The 17297-nt window shown below is 34.7% G+C and overlaps 1 protein-coding gene across 4 annotated transcripts in view; it reads left to right on the top strand.

Annotated features, from left to right (window-relative positions):
* JMJD1C (jumonji domain containing 1C) overlaps positions 1-17297 on the top strand; it is a 308870-nt gene that overhangs the window by 222920 nt on the left and 68653 nt on the right. For 3 of the 4 annotated variants that reach the window (XM_060034933.1, XM_060034930.2, XM_060034932.1), the window contains exon 3: positions 13851-13964. The exons of the other annotated variant lie outside the window; for it this stretch is intronic. Coding sequence is in view for 2 of the 3 variants with exons in the window: in XM_060034930.2 (XP_059890913.1) it covers positions 13851-13964 (114 nt within the window). In the remaining variant the exon portion in view is untranslated. The remainder of the gene's footprint in view (positions 1-13850; positions 13965-17297) is intronic. 4 annotated transcript variants of the gene reach the window in all.

Below are 17297 nucleotides of genomic sequence, written 5' to 3' on the forward strand. Positions count from 1 at the left end.
CCCATCAGAGTAGAAAAATTCATAGTTCCATGACCATTTAAATGACTTGATTTTTTTTTTTTAAGCTAAATCATGTAACCTTTTGAGTATGCTCATGTTATCCAAGGCCAAGTAGAATACAGCTCGAAGTTTGACCTAAATGTGTTGGGAAGAAGGAAAGATGATCCTAAGGATTCCTGAAATCAGGAAAAACTGTTCTACTTTAAAAAGCTCTTAAAAACAGGTGGTCAGTGGTCAATGCAGAGAAGTTTTCAGATCCCTAAGGAGAAAACAACTGTTTGAAAAGCTATAAAACACTGCTAAATCCACAGGAGTCCCAAAGAAGTTTATTTGTCCAGACTGCTTACAGGCTGTCTGAAACTTTGAAGGAAACTAAGATCCTGGAAGGAATCTATTATCCATGAAGAGTCTAATTGTGAAACTTTCCTCTCTCTCTACAGAGATAAACTTAAGCAAGGCTTCTGGGCATCACTAATGGACCTTAGCTTTTTCCCTCCCCACTTAGCCTTAGGACTTTTGTTGCCTCATCCCCTTAGAGGGAGATGTCCTCAATGAAACAGGAACTGACCTAAATTAAGAAAACAGAGCTTTCCAGGGGAGGGATTTCTTTTAAAGGAAGTGTAGCAAAATTATATTAGTGGTTATTGACCTGAAATTAGGTTATGGGTATTCGTTTTCTCTGGGGTTTTTTGTTTTGTTTTTGTGGGTTTTCTTCCAATATAAACTTTCATTTGTCCTGTAATATGTTAGAAGGGAAGGAAAGTTCATTTTCAATGAATCATAATTTGTTAGTAATTCAAAGAAAACACTTTAGTGCCAAAGTCTTTATGTGAAATTCTCTCTTCCATTGTAGCCTTTTAACTTGGCATTGTAGTTAGTACTTTGTTATTTCAGGCCTGTCAAAATGTTGGCATAAGTTATAATACTTAACGAAATATGCTTGAAACTTTGATAACTTTGGTATTACCATATTTTGAATCTAAATACTACTTAGCATATGGATCATTATCACCTAAAATGTATTAATTTAAAAAATAACCAAAATAGCTACTCTATTATACTTAATGGAAGTCGTGAATCCTCCTTGTTAGTTGAAAAATTCCGCTTCCAGATTGTTGCTGACATCATCATAGTTTTTGACAAAAAAGGAGATAATGGAGAAATAATTGTAGAGGCTTTGTTGACTTGTGCTTCACAAGTAACAGATGTTTGCCAGACAGAAATGAACAAAACCAATAAAGAAATAGATATCCTATTCAAGTTTCCAAGAGTACAAGCAGTGAAATGATTAATAAAAATTGGAAGAAATATTTTAAAATATTTTATTTAGCTTAACTTGGAATTTCTTCTGTGATTTTGATTATTAGCATTTTAACACATGCTTTGCATTTATGGTTGAGTAGATTTAATTTTGTAATATTTTTTATTCTCACAAAATTACATTTACTTTTTTTTTTTTTTTGCGGTACGCGGGCCTCTCACTGTTGTGGCCTCTCCCGTTGTGGAGCACAGGCTCCGGACGCGCAGGCTCAGCGGCCATGGCTCAGCGGCCACGGCTCACGGGCCCAGCCGCTCCGCGGCATGTGGGATCTTCCCAGACCGGGGCACGAACCCGTGTCCCCTGCATTGGCAGGCGGACTCTCAACCACTGCGCCACCAGGGAAGCCCTACATTTACTTTTTCAACGTAAGAGATGAAGGATCTGTGGATTACAGAAATTCTGTGCCCCAAAAGTCTCCCATGTAGTTATTTCTGCCAAGCAGAACAAGTCTTGGTTAACTTAATTTATTCTAAAATGGGAGATGTTACTTTTTACTTTTAATTCTGCCACCTTATGTCAGTAATACATGAACATTCAGCAGTACCCTTTTTATGCTTTCTTATATGCAAAAGCAGCAGTAGCAGTGTTTATGAAAAGTTTGGTTTAATTTTGTTTATCTTCGCTTTGCTCTTAAACATTAAATTGCTTAATGAATACAGTATTAGATCTTAGAATTGGAAAAAATCTTTGATATTTCATAAACAACCCCTTGCCAAAGCCAGAAATGGGATCCATCAGGGACAAGCTTGCCAAGTTAGTTTTCATCCAGATTCTTCTTGAGTGCTTCTTGTTATTGGAAGCTCACTACTTCATGAGTAAGTGTCCCTTGGTTTGATAGTGTTTAATTATTAAAAATTTGTACATTCTTTGTGCTGAGCTAGAATTGGCCTTCATGGAAATTTTACTTACAAGCTTCTTCCTTTTCAAATTACCCAACCCTTTAAATAATTGTACATAGTTAATTATTGTTTGCTCTCCTCTTCTCCATTCCTTCAAATGATCCTAATAATTCATGATTTTTAAGTGTCGACACATCACAGTTTGTAATCGTTCCTCTTCTATTATGATGTCCCAAGTTGATCAAGATATTCAGAGGTGGTATGACCAGTGCAAAATCTAAGGGGACCAGTACCTCCCTTGGTCTGGGTACTTTGTGTCAAAATTTGATTTGTCACCACTCTGTCCTCTCTTTTTAAAAAATACGTGACTTTGGGCTTCCCTGGTGGCGCAGTGGTTGAGGGTCCGCCTGCCGATGCAGGAGACACGGGTTCGTTTCCCGGTCCGGGAAGATCCCACATGCCGCAGAGCAGCTAGGCCCGTGAGCCATGGCCGCTGAGCCTGCGCGTACAGAGCCTGTTCTCCGCATCGGGAGAGGCCACAACAGTGAGAGGCCCACTTACCGCAAAAACAAACAAACAAACGTGACTTCTATTGGCTTAGTGTCTTGAAATCCTCCCGGATTCTTTCATATGAATTTCTAGGAAGCTAGATCTCCCTTACATTCTACCTATGTAGTTGATTTTTTCAACCTAAAAATAGAACCTAACCTTTTGATTATTAACTTTGGGAGTAATCTAGTTCTTAATTGCATTTTTTGTGAGATATATTTTGGAATCATTCTGTCATTTATTAATTTGCAAATAAAGACAGCCTTCAAGTGATAGTGTGTAAGACCAAAGATGAAGAGATGCTATATTATAGGTTAAAAGCAGTACTATTATTCAGTACTATTTAACTAGGTACAAATGTACCAAGAACTGTCATCTAGCCCATATTTCATTGACTTACGTATTGCAAATTTTCTTGGTGAAAGTAACCTTTGTTTTTATTAAAAGACAAATTATTCTCAATGAGTATATTTGTCTCTTAGTAACTATCACTGTGTGGGGTTTTTTGTTTGTTTGTTTTTCTCATGATTCTAATTATCCATCTTAGAGTTTTTCTGGAGTTCATTTACTAGCATGTAGTTTTTTTCTAAATTGCCCCTTTCCTCCTTTATAAATATTAATAGATACCTCTCTCTAATACCCTGATAATGTCATGGTTTTTTCAAAGATTGCCAGTAATGGCTCTGAGTTTATATCTGTCAATTTAATATTCTAACATGTAATTTATTTGAACCCTCTAAACTTGGAATTTTGGTTGTTTAACAAAAGCATGAAGATTTTCCTATTATTTTTCTAATAGTAGAGAAGTGAAGAAGGCCTAAATATCCAACACTGAGAAAAAGCAGAGTAAACTTAATGTTCATTTGCTTGATTATTAAGTATTTGTTAGATAGCTATTTTAAATGATGGCAGTGTAATAACATGAAAAGAGTACTAAGTGGGGAATTCCCTGGCGGTCCAGTGGTTAGGACTCTCTGCTTTCACTGCAGGGGCCTGGGTTCAGTCCCTGGTTGGGGAACTAAGATCCTGCAAGCTACATGGCACAGCCGCCCCCACCCCCCAAAAGAAATACTAAGTGAAATGAGCAACTTATAAATTATATGTGCCTTAAAACTTGGTAACAAATATACATACTTGTGGAAAAAGCAATTACATGCTTAACTGGCTGAGTTCATGGTTAGAACCGTGGGATCCTTTTTTTCACCCATTTCTTTTGTTTTCCAAATTATTCTCTAATGTAATTATGTTATTTATAAGGAAAACTAGTTGTTTCTTGAAACAAAGCAAAAAGGATCCTATATCTGTTTTTTATGGTTTAGTTTATTTTTAATCCCTAGTTTACACTTTCTACATTAAAAATATTTTTTCTTGATAGAAATAATAGTGACAAAATAGGAATTAAATTAAACTTGCTTTTTCTTTTAACTCTTAGTGTTTTATTGTCTTCTCAAATGGTGTTTTTCAGAATATAGCTTTAGAAACTCTTATGTTGAATGGTTTACCTAATCCTGGTTGTTTCTTCTTTCTGATAGGTGACAAGTGTCAGTAAAGCATATTAAAAATAGATAAGTTTATTATGCTCTACCTCTTTTCCTTGGTAGTATATAATCTTGCATTTTCTTCTAGACTAGTTTCAGTTTCCTCCATTTTAAGTTCAAAGTTTGAAGTTTTATTCAGCAGATAGCAAAACACTTTGCTCTCTGCTGCCTCATGGCAACAAGCATGAAAACAATATGGTTGTTTCACACCATCTTACAATGTAAAAATCATTCATTCAGCTATGAATTAGGAAATCCAGTTTCTAGTCCCAGGGCTTCTACAAAGAAGTATTTTGATGAAAAAAATCACTTAATCTCTCTGAATGTCCATTTCTTCCTCTGTAAAAATGAGATTAATCTCTAAAGTTCCATTTCTATTTTAACAACTATCTTTCTCGTATTAAATTTTCTGATTCTCATTTTACTGCCTCGGATTTGAAAATCCACCTTCATTTTACAGTAAATTCCCGTACTTACCTGATGCTATTTTGGGACTTTTTAAAGTATCCATTGATTATTATTTATGTATGTTCTAGTTTCCCATTGTTGTATTAATTAGAGCATTGAAATTTGATGTATCTTTTAGGGCTAGTTTCCTATCATTGATTTGTATTTTTCTTTTCTTTATATTTGCTTTTCCATAAATTTGATTTGTCTACTTCCAAAAAATCTTACTGCTATTTTTATCAAAGTCATATTAAAGTTATGGAATAATTTATTTAAAAATTACATATTAGGGCTTCCCTGGTAGTGCAGTGGTTGAGAATCCGCCTGCTGATGCAGGGGGTACGGGTTCGTGCCCCGGTCCAGGAAGATCCCACATGCCGCGGAGCGGCTGGGCCCGTGAGCCATGCCCGCTGAGCCTGCGCGTCCGGAGCCTGTGCTCCACACGGGAGAGGCCACAACAGTGAGAGGCCCGTGTACCGCAAAAAAAAAAAAAAAAAAAAAAAACCCAAAACCAAAAAAAATTACATATTATTGACAGAGGTTTAAAGGAAAAAATATCAAGTATTCAGAATATTATAATATGAGCAAGGGAACCAAAGTAAATCATCAAGCATGATTACTGTATTAATGAATTTTGAGGTAACTACTTCTGAAGTTGTGATAATATTTCTAGTGGTTTTGAAAGAAGCGTGAATAACTTAGGAAAGAAGGTTAAATATTTAATTCTCGACATATTTGGCTTTATGTGGCGACAGGGTACAAGTATGGCTGTGTCCTAGTAACAGTATAAAATACAGGTTAGAAGGTGAAAATTTAGGTCTAAAAATATAGTTTGGAATTATTTGTGGAAAGAAAAATTGGTTATCTCAATGGCACACACCTGTGAAGTGGTAGAGAAAGAAAAGTACAGTCAGCCCTCCCTATTTGCGGATTCTGCATCTGAGGATGCAATCAACCGTGGAAAATTTCAGAAGAAGAAATTCCAGAAAATTCTCAAAAACAAAACTTGAATTTGCCTTGCACCTGGCAACTGTCTACATAGTATTTATATTAAGATTATAAGTAATCTAGAGATGATTTAAAGTTTATGGGAAGATGTGGGTAGGTTATATGCAAATACTATGCTATTTTATATGAGAGACTTGAGCCTTCAAGGATTTTGATGTCTTCCTGGGCCCTGGAACCAATCCCTCACAGATACAGAGGGATGACTTTAAGTGAAACCTCATAATATTGGGAGGAAGAAAGACTGATCAGGGAGATTCTGAAAGAGAAGTCCTAGATATGACAAACTGATAAAACTACTCAAGTTAAGAGTATGTGCTTTATTAGTACTCAGAAAGACTAGAAGGAAAAAATAAAAGAAAGGACACTGAATTCAGCCATAATGCTTATTCAGTCACAGAGACTATTTGTGTAGTGTTTTTGTGTTATCAACAATGATTTTTCTTAGTCAACTGTATGTCATAGAACCTATGATGTGATATTTACCGAGTTAAAAAAATGAACACATTCAGTTGTTGCACAACTTTCCTCTTAATGACTGGGGCAGTTATCAAGGATATAGGTAACAAAGGAGGGAAAAGTGCATTAATTGAAGACATCCCATGCATATTGGTTGAATGAATGTCCTGCATGCTTAAGGGAGAGAAGAGAGTTTAAAAATCAAGATTATGTCTGTATCATCTGGAGATCCTCTTGGAACTTCATGGTCTATTGAAGGTACGAAACTGCTACACAACCTTTGCAGTGCTTGGAAGATCTACATGGATTTGTTAATGTGAAGAAGTTAATCATTTGGGCACTACCATGATGCGAGAGTTTCATTAGAGTTTCATTACACGTTTCATTATATATTTTCATAGATTTATAGGGCAATAGGGCATAATGAAAAGTATTTTCCTGAATCTAGTCAGCCTTCAAATAAGGCCATATCAAATCCAAATCCTCTTTTAACTACTATTGTTTCTCTTGTTTTCCTATCCTTATGTCTAAAAAAGAAATACTTAAAATGCTAATAAGCCACTGAAACTTAGAGGTTTTTGGTTTTTTGTAAAGTCTGTATACTTGGAGAAATCCACTTGTTTGTTTAGGCTTCCATATCTATAAAGATGAGGGATTTATTTCTTTGATAGCCCAAGATAAATGGGACTAAAATGCTAGTTTAACTCTTAATTACATGTAAAAAGGTTCTACAGTTATTGGAAGGAACAGATTTTCTTCAGATAGCCATACAGTGTTGCCTTCCTTTTAAGCCTCTGTTTACTTTCTCACCTCTGTTGACTTATTCAGCTTGTAACCTAGAAACCAGCTAAAAAGGAAGGAAGTCAGAGATGTGTATTTCTGGGCAGTAACTGGAGTAGTTTCCTCTTCCTCTAGCCTGGTTAGGCTGCCAGAAAAGACCTTTTACCCAACCAAAAAAAAGAAAGAAAAAAAAATTTTAACAGTAGCTCTTCAACTTCCTTCCTTAATTCATTAAGGAAGGTATAAGCCATAAGAAGAACCAGTTTAAAGGACTGAAATGCTCCTCGCCTCAAATTGGTGCTTTTCGCTGTCTGGAAGGTGATATTTAATACCATCCCTTATGAGTTGTAAGAACAAGAGAGAATTAAGGAGACTTGATGTAAAAGCTGAGCAACTTAACGCTTGCTACCAAGTGGTTTCTCTGTATTGTTACTTCACTATTTTTATTTGTGTTAGAAATTTGCCAGCGTACCAGACCAAACTCACACTCATATATTTATAAAATATTTATCAAGGCCAATTTAAATATTAAAAAGATATTTATGGTTTTCAACTAGTTGCACTTGTACCCTTTATTTGCATTAAGAATCAACTATGTAGTATTTATATCAATGGAGAAGCATCTAACTTTAATGTAGCTCTGATGTAGTATGAAATAAAAGTGAATGGTTTTTCAGTATTGACATTATTTTGATTTTATAAAAATTATTGAATTATGTACCATTAGCAATATATAAATATTGTGGCATTTGGATTGTTAGCTAAGTGTAGGTCTTAATGCTGTTTGATTCTGTAGGGGACTAATAGTACTTGAGGAACAAAGACATGTTTTTAAGTTAATAACAACACATATAGTCAAACTTGAATTTATGTGAGATTGTAAGATGAATCTTGTGAAATATTTAACTCATTCTCTAATGTACAGTAAATTGTAGAAAAGTAGTATGATGTATATTTAAAATTTGATAGTCTATAATGTAATAATCTGAATCAAACATTTGAGGTTGTTTGTGGCTCAGAATAAGGCTGCCATATTACTCGTTGTTCTTCTGGAAACTTACATTGAATTCTTTTAATTCCATATATGTTTTATGTTCACGTCTTAAGTAATTAATTATGAATGAATTATTGGGATGCTGTATTTTATATTTTGGCTGCGTTGGGTCTTCATTGCTGTGTGCTGGCTTTCTCTGGTTGTGGTGCACGGGGTTAGTTCCTCCACGGCATGTGGGATCTTCCCAGACCAGGGCTCGAACCCGTGTCCCCTGCATTGGCAGGTGGATTCTTAACCACTGTGCCACCAGGGTAGTCCCTTTACTAACATTCATTGAATAATCATTACCCCTCTCTTTCATCCTTAAAACAGGATTGATTGAGATTTTAAGTGCAATCCATAATAGACTAAATTTAAAATATCTGCTTTTCAGTAGTTAACCTGATGTTTTCTTTGAAATGAAATTGATACATCTGGAATAGATTTAAAGGGACAGGGCATTGGCTGGTGTCTGGAAGTTTTTCTTTTAACATAATTTGATAAAATGGTTGTGTGTGCGGTGTTTAAAAAAATCAGTGTAAAATTTTAAATTTGTTGAAATTGAGATACCTAACATTGGGACAAATTTATAATAAAAGACCATTCACAAACATCATTAAAAAATAGGTGAATGAAGATGGTGTTTCAGAGACACTAGTCTGCCACCTTCTTGGTCTGCCGGCTTTCCGAATAAAGTCGTATTCATTGTCTCAAAAAAAAAAAAAAAGGTGAATGTTTTCTTGCACTTGCAGATATCTGACATTCTTTGTATTCAGTGTGTTTATTATACATACAGCACACATCTCAATTCAGACTAATCACATGTCAGGTGCTCAGTAGCCATGTGTGGCCATTATAGGTTTTTATAACTGTAAACTATTTAAATTATTTTTATAAACAATGAAAATGTTTCAGGAATATTTTTTAATCTGCCAAAATAAACATTACCGGTGCGTTTTTCCTTTGAGTAAAGTGTCAGTGAGATTGTTGGTTATGTCATTTGATTTAACTTAATTACTCCAGAAATGTTAAACTGTTTTCTTCCCTGCATTTTTAGAAATGTCAGTATATTTCTAAGGAGAAATGATTAAACTAAAAATAAACTATTTACTTGAAAACACACTTGAAAGTATTTTTGATGGTTTAAAGTTATGCTTTATTTTTTCCAGCTTGAGAGATATTTACACATTACTTGTTTTCTGCACTTTCTCCCCTTGGTAAATCTGGAAAGCAAAAACTTTGTATTTGCATTTGCTTTATGAAGGAGACAGTAAACTTGAGCTCTCAGTCTCGCCACTAGTCTGTCTTTGTCTGTTGTTAAAATTATGAGCCAGTCTCTATGGCGCAGCCAAATGAGTAATCACCAGTAATGTGACTCGTGCTGGAAGTGACTCCATCAGCACCTGTGACGGAGGATTAGTTACAGTTTACAGAGCACCGCCTCTTCCCTTCTCTCAGTGTGCCCTAAGCCAAGTAGTCCTTCTCATTTGGGTGTCTGCACTGTTGGAAGCTACTGCAGTGTGTTTCCACGCAGAGTACAGTGGGAAAAGGCTTTCTCTAGCTGATGGATGGCTGTTCTCTCTATTTGGAGTATCTTACTGGTTATGTAAGCGACCTCGGGAGAAATTATCCTGACCCAGATCGGAGGATGCAGTAGTGCTTCAGCTGCAGGATTTCTTAGTCGTTAACACCACAGTGCTGATGACAAAGAGCGAGTTGTAATCCTCATCACTGCCAGGACCGAGCCGGAGCAGACAGAAAATCGTCATTTGCTCGTCGGAGACTTGTTAGGTTACAGCCTCTGCTTCGTTCTGTGGTCTTGGCTTTTCTTACTATACAATGACGACGCTGCAAGTAAGCTTAGAAATGCTTGGTTTGAGAGACATTTGCCTGTGATTTTTTAAGACTTAAGAAGTATTTAGGTTAGATTAAAAAAAAATACTGCTCAAGAACAAAATGGAAATGTCAGCAATACTTCTTGACCTTTAAAGCCTTGTCGTGGATATATGAGATTTAAAGATACTTTAAAATTCTCAAGAACAAAGTACGGTTTGTATTTTTCTGCTTCCTTTTTCTTTTGTCTTAATTTACATTTGGTTTTGCTTCTCAGCCTTAGGAATTAAGGTCACTGTCTTTTATAGATCCAGCCTTAGTGTTCTTAGTTTTAAGAATTTTTAACGATTTCATTTGTTTAGGAAGAGATTTATTGTGTGTGCAGTAATTTCATAACACTGTAAAGATAAAAAAAAAAGACCTCAGTTGTTTAAAGTATTATAGCAGAAATGTTTTAGATTAGGGTTTTAGAATATAATGTGTTAAGGGAAGTAGGGGTGTTTGTTTTGTGAGGGTTTTCTTCTGTGGTGTATTCTTTTCCCCACCCCCAACTTGTTTTCTAACAGTATCGTGTTTTTCAATAGACCTGCTTGGGTGGGAATTTGGACTTTGTTCTTTCGAGTCACTCCAGTCTTTTTTTTTTTTTTTAAGACTAAACCTTGACTTCTGAAATGTATCCTAGATTGTTTTCTGCTTTAGTATTCCTTTAGGGAGATTTATATCAGATTTTTGTAGTTAATGAGCCTGATTTTTTTCACTTGGAAAAGGAATTGTTAAATGTTAACTGGAGATTGTTAGAAACTCAGACTGTAGACATAAACTCCATGAATTTCCAATTAAATGTTAAATGATGAGGTTTAACATGGTTTGTTTGAGCAGCTGAGTTATGTTTGAGAACTGCAGCTGATTTATTTTAAAAATGTATTTTCGAGGAGGGCTCATCTGTTCGCCTCTTCCTCATGTGAATGGAATGTGGTGCAGCATGGAGCCCCAAACAGGATACAGTTGTTCTAAGCATTCTTCCTATAGCGTGGTAGGCCCTACTAGAAATGCAGACTCTCAACTAAGTATTTATTTTGGCTTTATACTATTTTTAAAGTACAGTTAACAAAGACAAAGGACCTTAAAAGAACTCCCAATCCATTAATAAAATTGAAAAAGTGTTTTGTTTAATTGGTAGTTTTAATTTGGATTTTCAAAGGCTTTTTTCAGCATTAGAATAATAGTCTTTTTATGATTAGGGCCATATTCTACTGTGACTTTCATCAGATGGTAGCTCCTTGCTTCCCCTTAGGCTGTGGAAGTTCCTCATAGAATGGTATATCTTTAGAGTCTTGAATTACTTAGCTATGCATGAGTTCTAGTTACTTTACATTCCAGTGCACCTAGACCCATGAAATACTTACTACATAAAAATCTGTAGGATCCATTCGCTTTTATTTAAATATTTTTTATTTTTAAGCTAATAATGTCTTTGAAATGGTTATGTTTGACTTGGATACAAAAGTTAATAATGGTTACATCATTGACTTGCCACTTTAGGGAATCAGGATGTATTTTTAACTCTTAGCTTTATATGTTGTTTGTCTTTAATTTTTCCATAAAGTACGAACAGTTGCATATTTTTAGGGTTGCTTGTTTAATATATATTAAAACATTTCTTTAACAAGTACTATAAAAGTATTTATCGGCACTTGGTGGGAACATATTTTTAGTTTAAAAGTAATTGCACATTTTAAAATTTGCAGGTCGTGGCCCTGTTTACTAATATTTAAGAAGCATGGTATACTTTTGACTTCCATTTGTACATGGTTATTATAAGTCTTCATGTATCAGAAATAGACCATTATAAACCAGTCTTTTAACATTTCTGATAGCTAAATTCTACCAGTGGCTTTCAGTTTAGATACCCTAAAATGAGAAATTCTTTATTTTAGCCTAGAAACTAAACCTTTGTTTTTTCTAACTCAGTAATTTAAATTATGATAAATTGGCCTGTTGAAATTTACCCTTAGAACTCTGACCTACCTTAAAAAGCTGAGTTCTGAGAGGTTCTCTTCACAAGAATGTTTTTCATATTATAAAATGACTAGTTCTCATAGGAAATGCAAACCACCTGTATTATTTGCCTAAGAAAGAGGCACTCAAGACTGGAGAAGTTTACTTTTTTTCCAGATCCTACTTAATTGAATTGTATCTTTAGCCACTTAGATAATACCTTTTGTAGACCTTTTTGTTAACCTTCCCAAGTTGATCCGACTTGGTACTGTTTAAAAAGAAATAGAGCATTTGATAAAGTTCAAGGATTAAATGTTCTCCTGAGAAGGTGCCAGTGTTTTCTAGTTTACTAAAAACTAAACAAAGATATAATATGAAAATGTTACATATTACACTAAGGAATTTAGTTATGGTAAATGGAAAATGTTATTAGATGGCAACAGTAGCAGGAGATAGCTAAATAATGGGGGAATGTCTGTTTTGAAAATGTAATTTCTCACCCCAGTAAAAATACTTTTGATACATATGTAGTACTTAAAAGGTTAGACCTAGGACATGGGAGGGAGGATATTACTGTGACTAGGTTTTCTAATCATAAATACTGAAAATAGGTGGAGGTGTAAGAGAATTTTTTTCATGTTAATTTGTGAAAGAAGATATCATTTATTAGTTCATGGTGTGGCTAGTGTAGAAATAAGGCATGTTTAAAATATTTATTCCTCTGTGTTCTTAGCTTTTTCAAAACACAGACTCCTCAATGAATCGAATTGAAAGCTTTAAAAAGAATTTCTTAAATAGAGAAATTAACTGCTTAAGAGCCATTCTGAATTAAAAATCTTGAAGAGTTTTTCCCCAGAGTGTTTATTAGTTATGATTAGTAAGATGTTAGATTTATTTCATACATAAATAAGAGAAGGGGGAAATACAGCGGCTTTGGATCTCCTGGGGATTTTTACTGTCTGTGCCGAAAGCTTTGGTTTGCATCCAAATGGTCGCAGAAGTTGCCTGTAGCAAGAAAGATTTCCCCATGTGATATAGGTAGTTTAGCAACTTAGTTCCTTGTTTATTTCATTTTCCAAACTTAGATTCTTTTATAGTAAAGCCACTGTTTTTAAGATGGTGGAATATTTTTAAAGTTTTAAAGCAGTATCATGGATATAATGTATTTGGTTTTTATTCAGACTGCGTCTATTCGAAAGTGATTCTGATAGTCATAAGAAAAATGCATATATAGTACCTTTATTTCCTTCCTCTTCCTCTCCTGCCTCGCTCACTCCCACCCCCACCCCAAGATATGAGTAAATTTCTTTATGTAAAAGTTGAGTCTCCTTTAAAACAATCAAATGACCATGGATTTACTCCCCCCCGCCCCCGCCCGTGTTTTGTTTTGTTTTTTAATAGTGGAAATCTGGAGAGACTTTACTGAAAGGTCGGTTTTGTGTAATACTTCTTACCTCCTTCTTTTCCTACACCCTTCCCCCATGCTGCTCTTACTGAAGCAGCTGGATTTTTATTTGTGCTTGGGGCAGGGGCGGGGATGAGTAGTACACGGGGTGGAGTTAAAAGACCAGATGCATCCTGATCATATAAAATCCTTCTTGATGTGAATGAGCTAGGGAAAAAATTACACATGTAAATCGTAACTACTCTGTTTTATAAAGAATAATACTTACAATATTTTAAAGAGTTGGGGTAATATGCTCTCCTACCCAGTTTACTTTTTCAGAAGCAATTTCTCTTTTTTTATATTAGAAATTTTTATACACATGTATATTTGATTATATCCCTCTTTTAAAATAAACTGGGACTTATACTGGAATTTTTTCATATCATTTCTTAAAATCTTCATTTCTTTTAAATAAATAGAAAGTACTCTATTATATGGATAAAAGCATCACTTTAGATTATAATATAAAAACTGATAGCAATTGGTATCCTAAAACCATTATGATAATGACTTTAATAGGTTGTATTTATATATACCCCTTCACATTTTGAGGATAAAATCCAGAAAATAACCATTAGAATTTTTTTTTTTCTCTTACCAGACTTTCAAACCCCTGGTTGAAAAAAGTATACCCAGTTCAATCACTGCAGTAGAATTCCTTGTAGATAAACAACTGGATTTTTTAACTGAAGATAGTGCCTTTCAGCCCTACCAGGTAAGAAATTTTAGGTTGCTTTAAAAAATTAACTATTCACTAAACTTCGCTGATATTCAGATATTCTTTAGAATATTCAATTCTAGCTAACATCAAGGTGTATAATAAACCCAGTGCATCTGATAAATTTTGATTATAGGATAAATGATTCATTTATCCAGTCAAGAAATATATACCGAGAACTTACTATGAGCCAGCCAGCATCCTGTCGCATGCACAAGTAAGCAAAATAAAAGTCCCTGCCATTCTAAAAAATGTTCATTGTTAGAAAATAACTGGTTAGATATTAGTATAAATTATCTTTGTCTCCAGCTCTAAAGGTTAAGAATTGAGTCATTAATGTAATTAAATGAGATTAGTGTTTACTATATACATTCATATCAGTTTAGCATAATAGTAGTTCATTTTCTTTTTAAGTGGGAATTTTTCTTTAGGTTGTCATTAATTGAATTGTTCAGTTTCTAAATTTTAATTCCCAGTTGTTGCAATTTAAATACAAATACACTTAATTGGAAAAAACGTTCTCTAGTAGGTTTTTAGATTTAAATCATGTAAAGAAACTCATATCAAAAGTAGTAAGCTAAATGTTTTTTAAAATCTCTAGTTAAGTTCTATCAGTTAATTTTTTAAGATTGAAGTAAAAATGCAGAGAAGTTTGTTTTCTTTGTATATTTGGATTTTAGGTTGAATTAAATCTGTATATTTTATAGGTTTTTTTTTTTACTTAAATGTTTAAGGTAATATAATAAGTGCCTTGAAAGAAAGTATGAGTGAACTAGTTTGACTTTCTTTTTTTAATAGAGCTGGAAGTCCATACTCCTATTTCATTTCAGAATAGTTACTGTTTTTCAAAAGTAAAATATAGAGGCATTGTTTCCATGGAAAGAACAAGAGCTTGAGTTAATGAGCAGTGGTTTGCTGTGTGTGAAGTTGTAATACTTAGGGAATTAGTAGTGATGTGCCGCTTTTATTAGATCTACCAAAAGTAGATGATAGTTCTCTCGATTAAATGTTATTTCTTACTTTGAAGTCTACATGGGTATGTTTTTGTCTCTTCACATTATTTTTCACAGTTCATTAAATGGCCTCATTTTTGTACTGTTACCTTTTGCTCTTTGTTTGCAGTATTTACAGCTAAAAATTCATAGCAGTTCCAGTTTAATATTGGAGGTGTTAGAGCTTTTCCCTCGGGTTTTATTTTGTTTTGGTTTTGGTTGTAAATGCCATTTAGCTTGCTATAGCCTTATTTGTCTCATTTCTAACAGTCTTTTAGTGGGAATTAGCCTAGGTGAGTATAGGTAAAAATCAAAGGAACCTTCTGCCTCAGTATTTTAATTCTGTGGCTGCTGATTAGCACTGTAGAAGCTTGGATTTGATTTAGAGAACTGAAATCATTATGTAGAAATTACTTTTAAAAATAAACTCTTGCCAGGTGGCCTAAAACTCTACAACATGTTTATTAAAATTATAGTGATTGAAAGAATTAGAAATAAAGGCTTAAGAGCTAAAGTCTTATTTGACTTGGTGATGTGTATGATTGTCTTTGTTAGCTATTTATATTTTCCCTGCTAGTATAGGTAAGTTGACCTCTGGCCTAGAAGGATATGATCTTCCAAAGGTGATGTGATTCACTTGACATTTTAACCATTTGCGCTTCACAAGTAATGTGAATTCTCAGTTGTAAGAGATCAGAAGGAATTACACTAACAGCACTTGGTTTAGGATCCAGCATACCTTAATTTTAGTGTTTCTTAAGAGTTTTAGAAGTAATAAATGGTATACAGTAAAGCTTTTTTGTATACATTTTAATTTTTATATTTAATGTTTTTTAACCAGGTTAAAAATATAAAAAGTTTCTCCAGTATGTAAATTATTGACAGCTACTGTAATTTTTTGAATGAAAATTTACTCCAGAGACTGAAGATGGCTTAGTCTAGGTTTTCAAAGTTATTTATTTAAATGAATTTATAAAATATAGACATACTCTACATAAAGAAAATACTTTTAGAGTTCATGTAATTAGAGTGGCTTTATCCCACAATGCTTTTCTCTAACCAGTTGTCCAAACAGTACATTAAATTCCTTGGCATGTTAAACATGGCAGCTGTTCCTGGCATAGATTTTGTAAATAGTGCCTTGATAAATCTTAACCTTAGGGTAACCGTATGTAAGTCGAAGGGCGTTTGGGGAAAATTGAACAAGTTTTTAAAATGGTCTCCCTGTTTTTTCTCATTTCTTTAAATTTCATGAGGCAGTTTCTTCTGAATCTGGGTGTTAATTGTCCTTTGTAGACTTCTTATGTGGGATGGGGAAGAAAGTCTTCTTTGGAAATGGCCTTTCTGTATAGAGTACACCTAAGTTTTGTTTGAAAAATTCCCACAAGTGATGCTTCATTGTGAATCTGTTTAAATAGTTTTATACTGGGAATTCCCATTCACCATCTTTCTCCTTGAGTGCTCAGCATTTTATTCTGTAGTAGTACGCTCCCTTTAGTTACCTTTATAGTGGTGCAGCCCTATTTTTTTTTTTTTTTTGGTATGCGGGCCTCTCACTGTTGTGGCCCTCTCCCGTTGTGGAGCACAGGCTCCGGACGCGCAGGCTCAGCGGCCATGGCTCACAGGCCCAGCCGCTCCGCGGCATGTGGGATCTTCGCGGACCGGGGCACGAACCCGTGTACCCTGCATCGGCAGGAGGACTTGCAACCACTGCGCCACCAGGGAAGCCCCCTATTTTTTAATATGTCACAATAACATATATTGTAAGGTAATGGTTAGGAAACACACGACTCAGAATTAATACAGATCCTTTCCCTTTTAGGTCACTGGTTTGCACTTATCTCTCTGAATGACTTCAGTGTATTGAGTATCAGATGGCATGTATTAAGTTAATTGATTTGTTCTTTTTTAAAAATATTTATTTATCTATCTATCTACACTGGGTCTTAGTTGCGGCTCACGGGATCTTTTAGTTGTGGCATGTGGGATCTAGTTACCTGACCAGGGATCGAACCCAGACCACCTGCATTGGGAGCATGGAGTCTTAATCGCTGGACCACCAAAGGAAGTCGCAGTTTGGTCGTTTTTTTAAGTTACGTGCGGTTGGTGGATCCGGGTGCAACCATCATAGATTATAGTTTTCAGTATTTTGGAAGGCAAGTTGAATGAGGAGAGAAATCAAATCAACATTTTATAGACAATATAATGAATGCATATTAATACATTGCTGATGCAGCGTACCATGGTATTGTTAATTCTGTTTTTCCTTCCTTTTGCACACAAATGAGTTTCTGCTTCCTCCTTTCAGATTTCCTGATCATGCCTGGCTGCAATTAAC

This window comes from Delphinus delphis, chromosome 16 (assembly GCF_949987515.2).
Source record: "Delphinus delphis chromosome 16, mDelDel1.2, whole genome shotgun sequence".
NCBI classification, from domain to species: domain Eukaryota; kingdom Metazoa; phylum Chordata; class Mammalia; order Artiodactyla; family Delphinidae; genus Delphinus; species Delphinus delphis.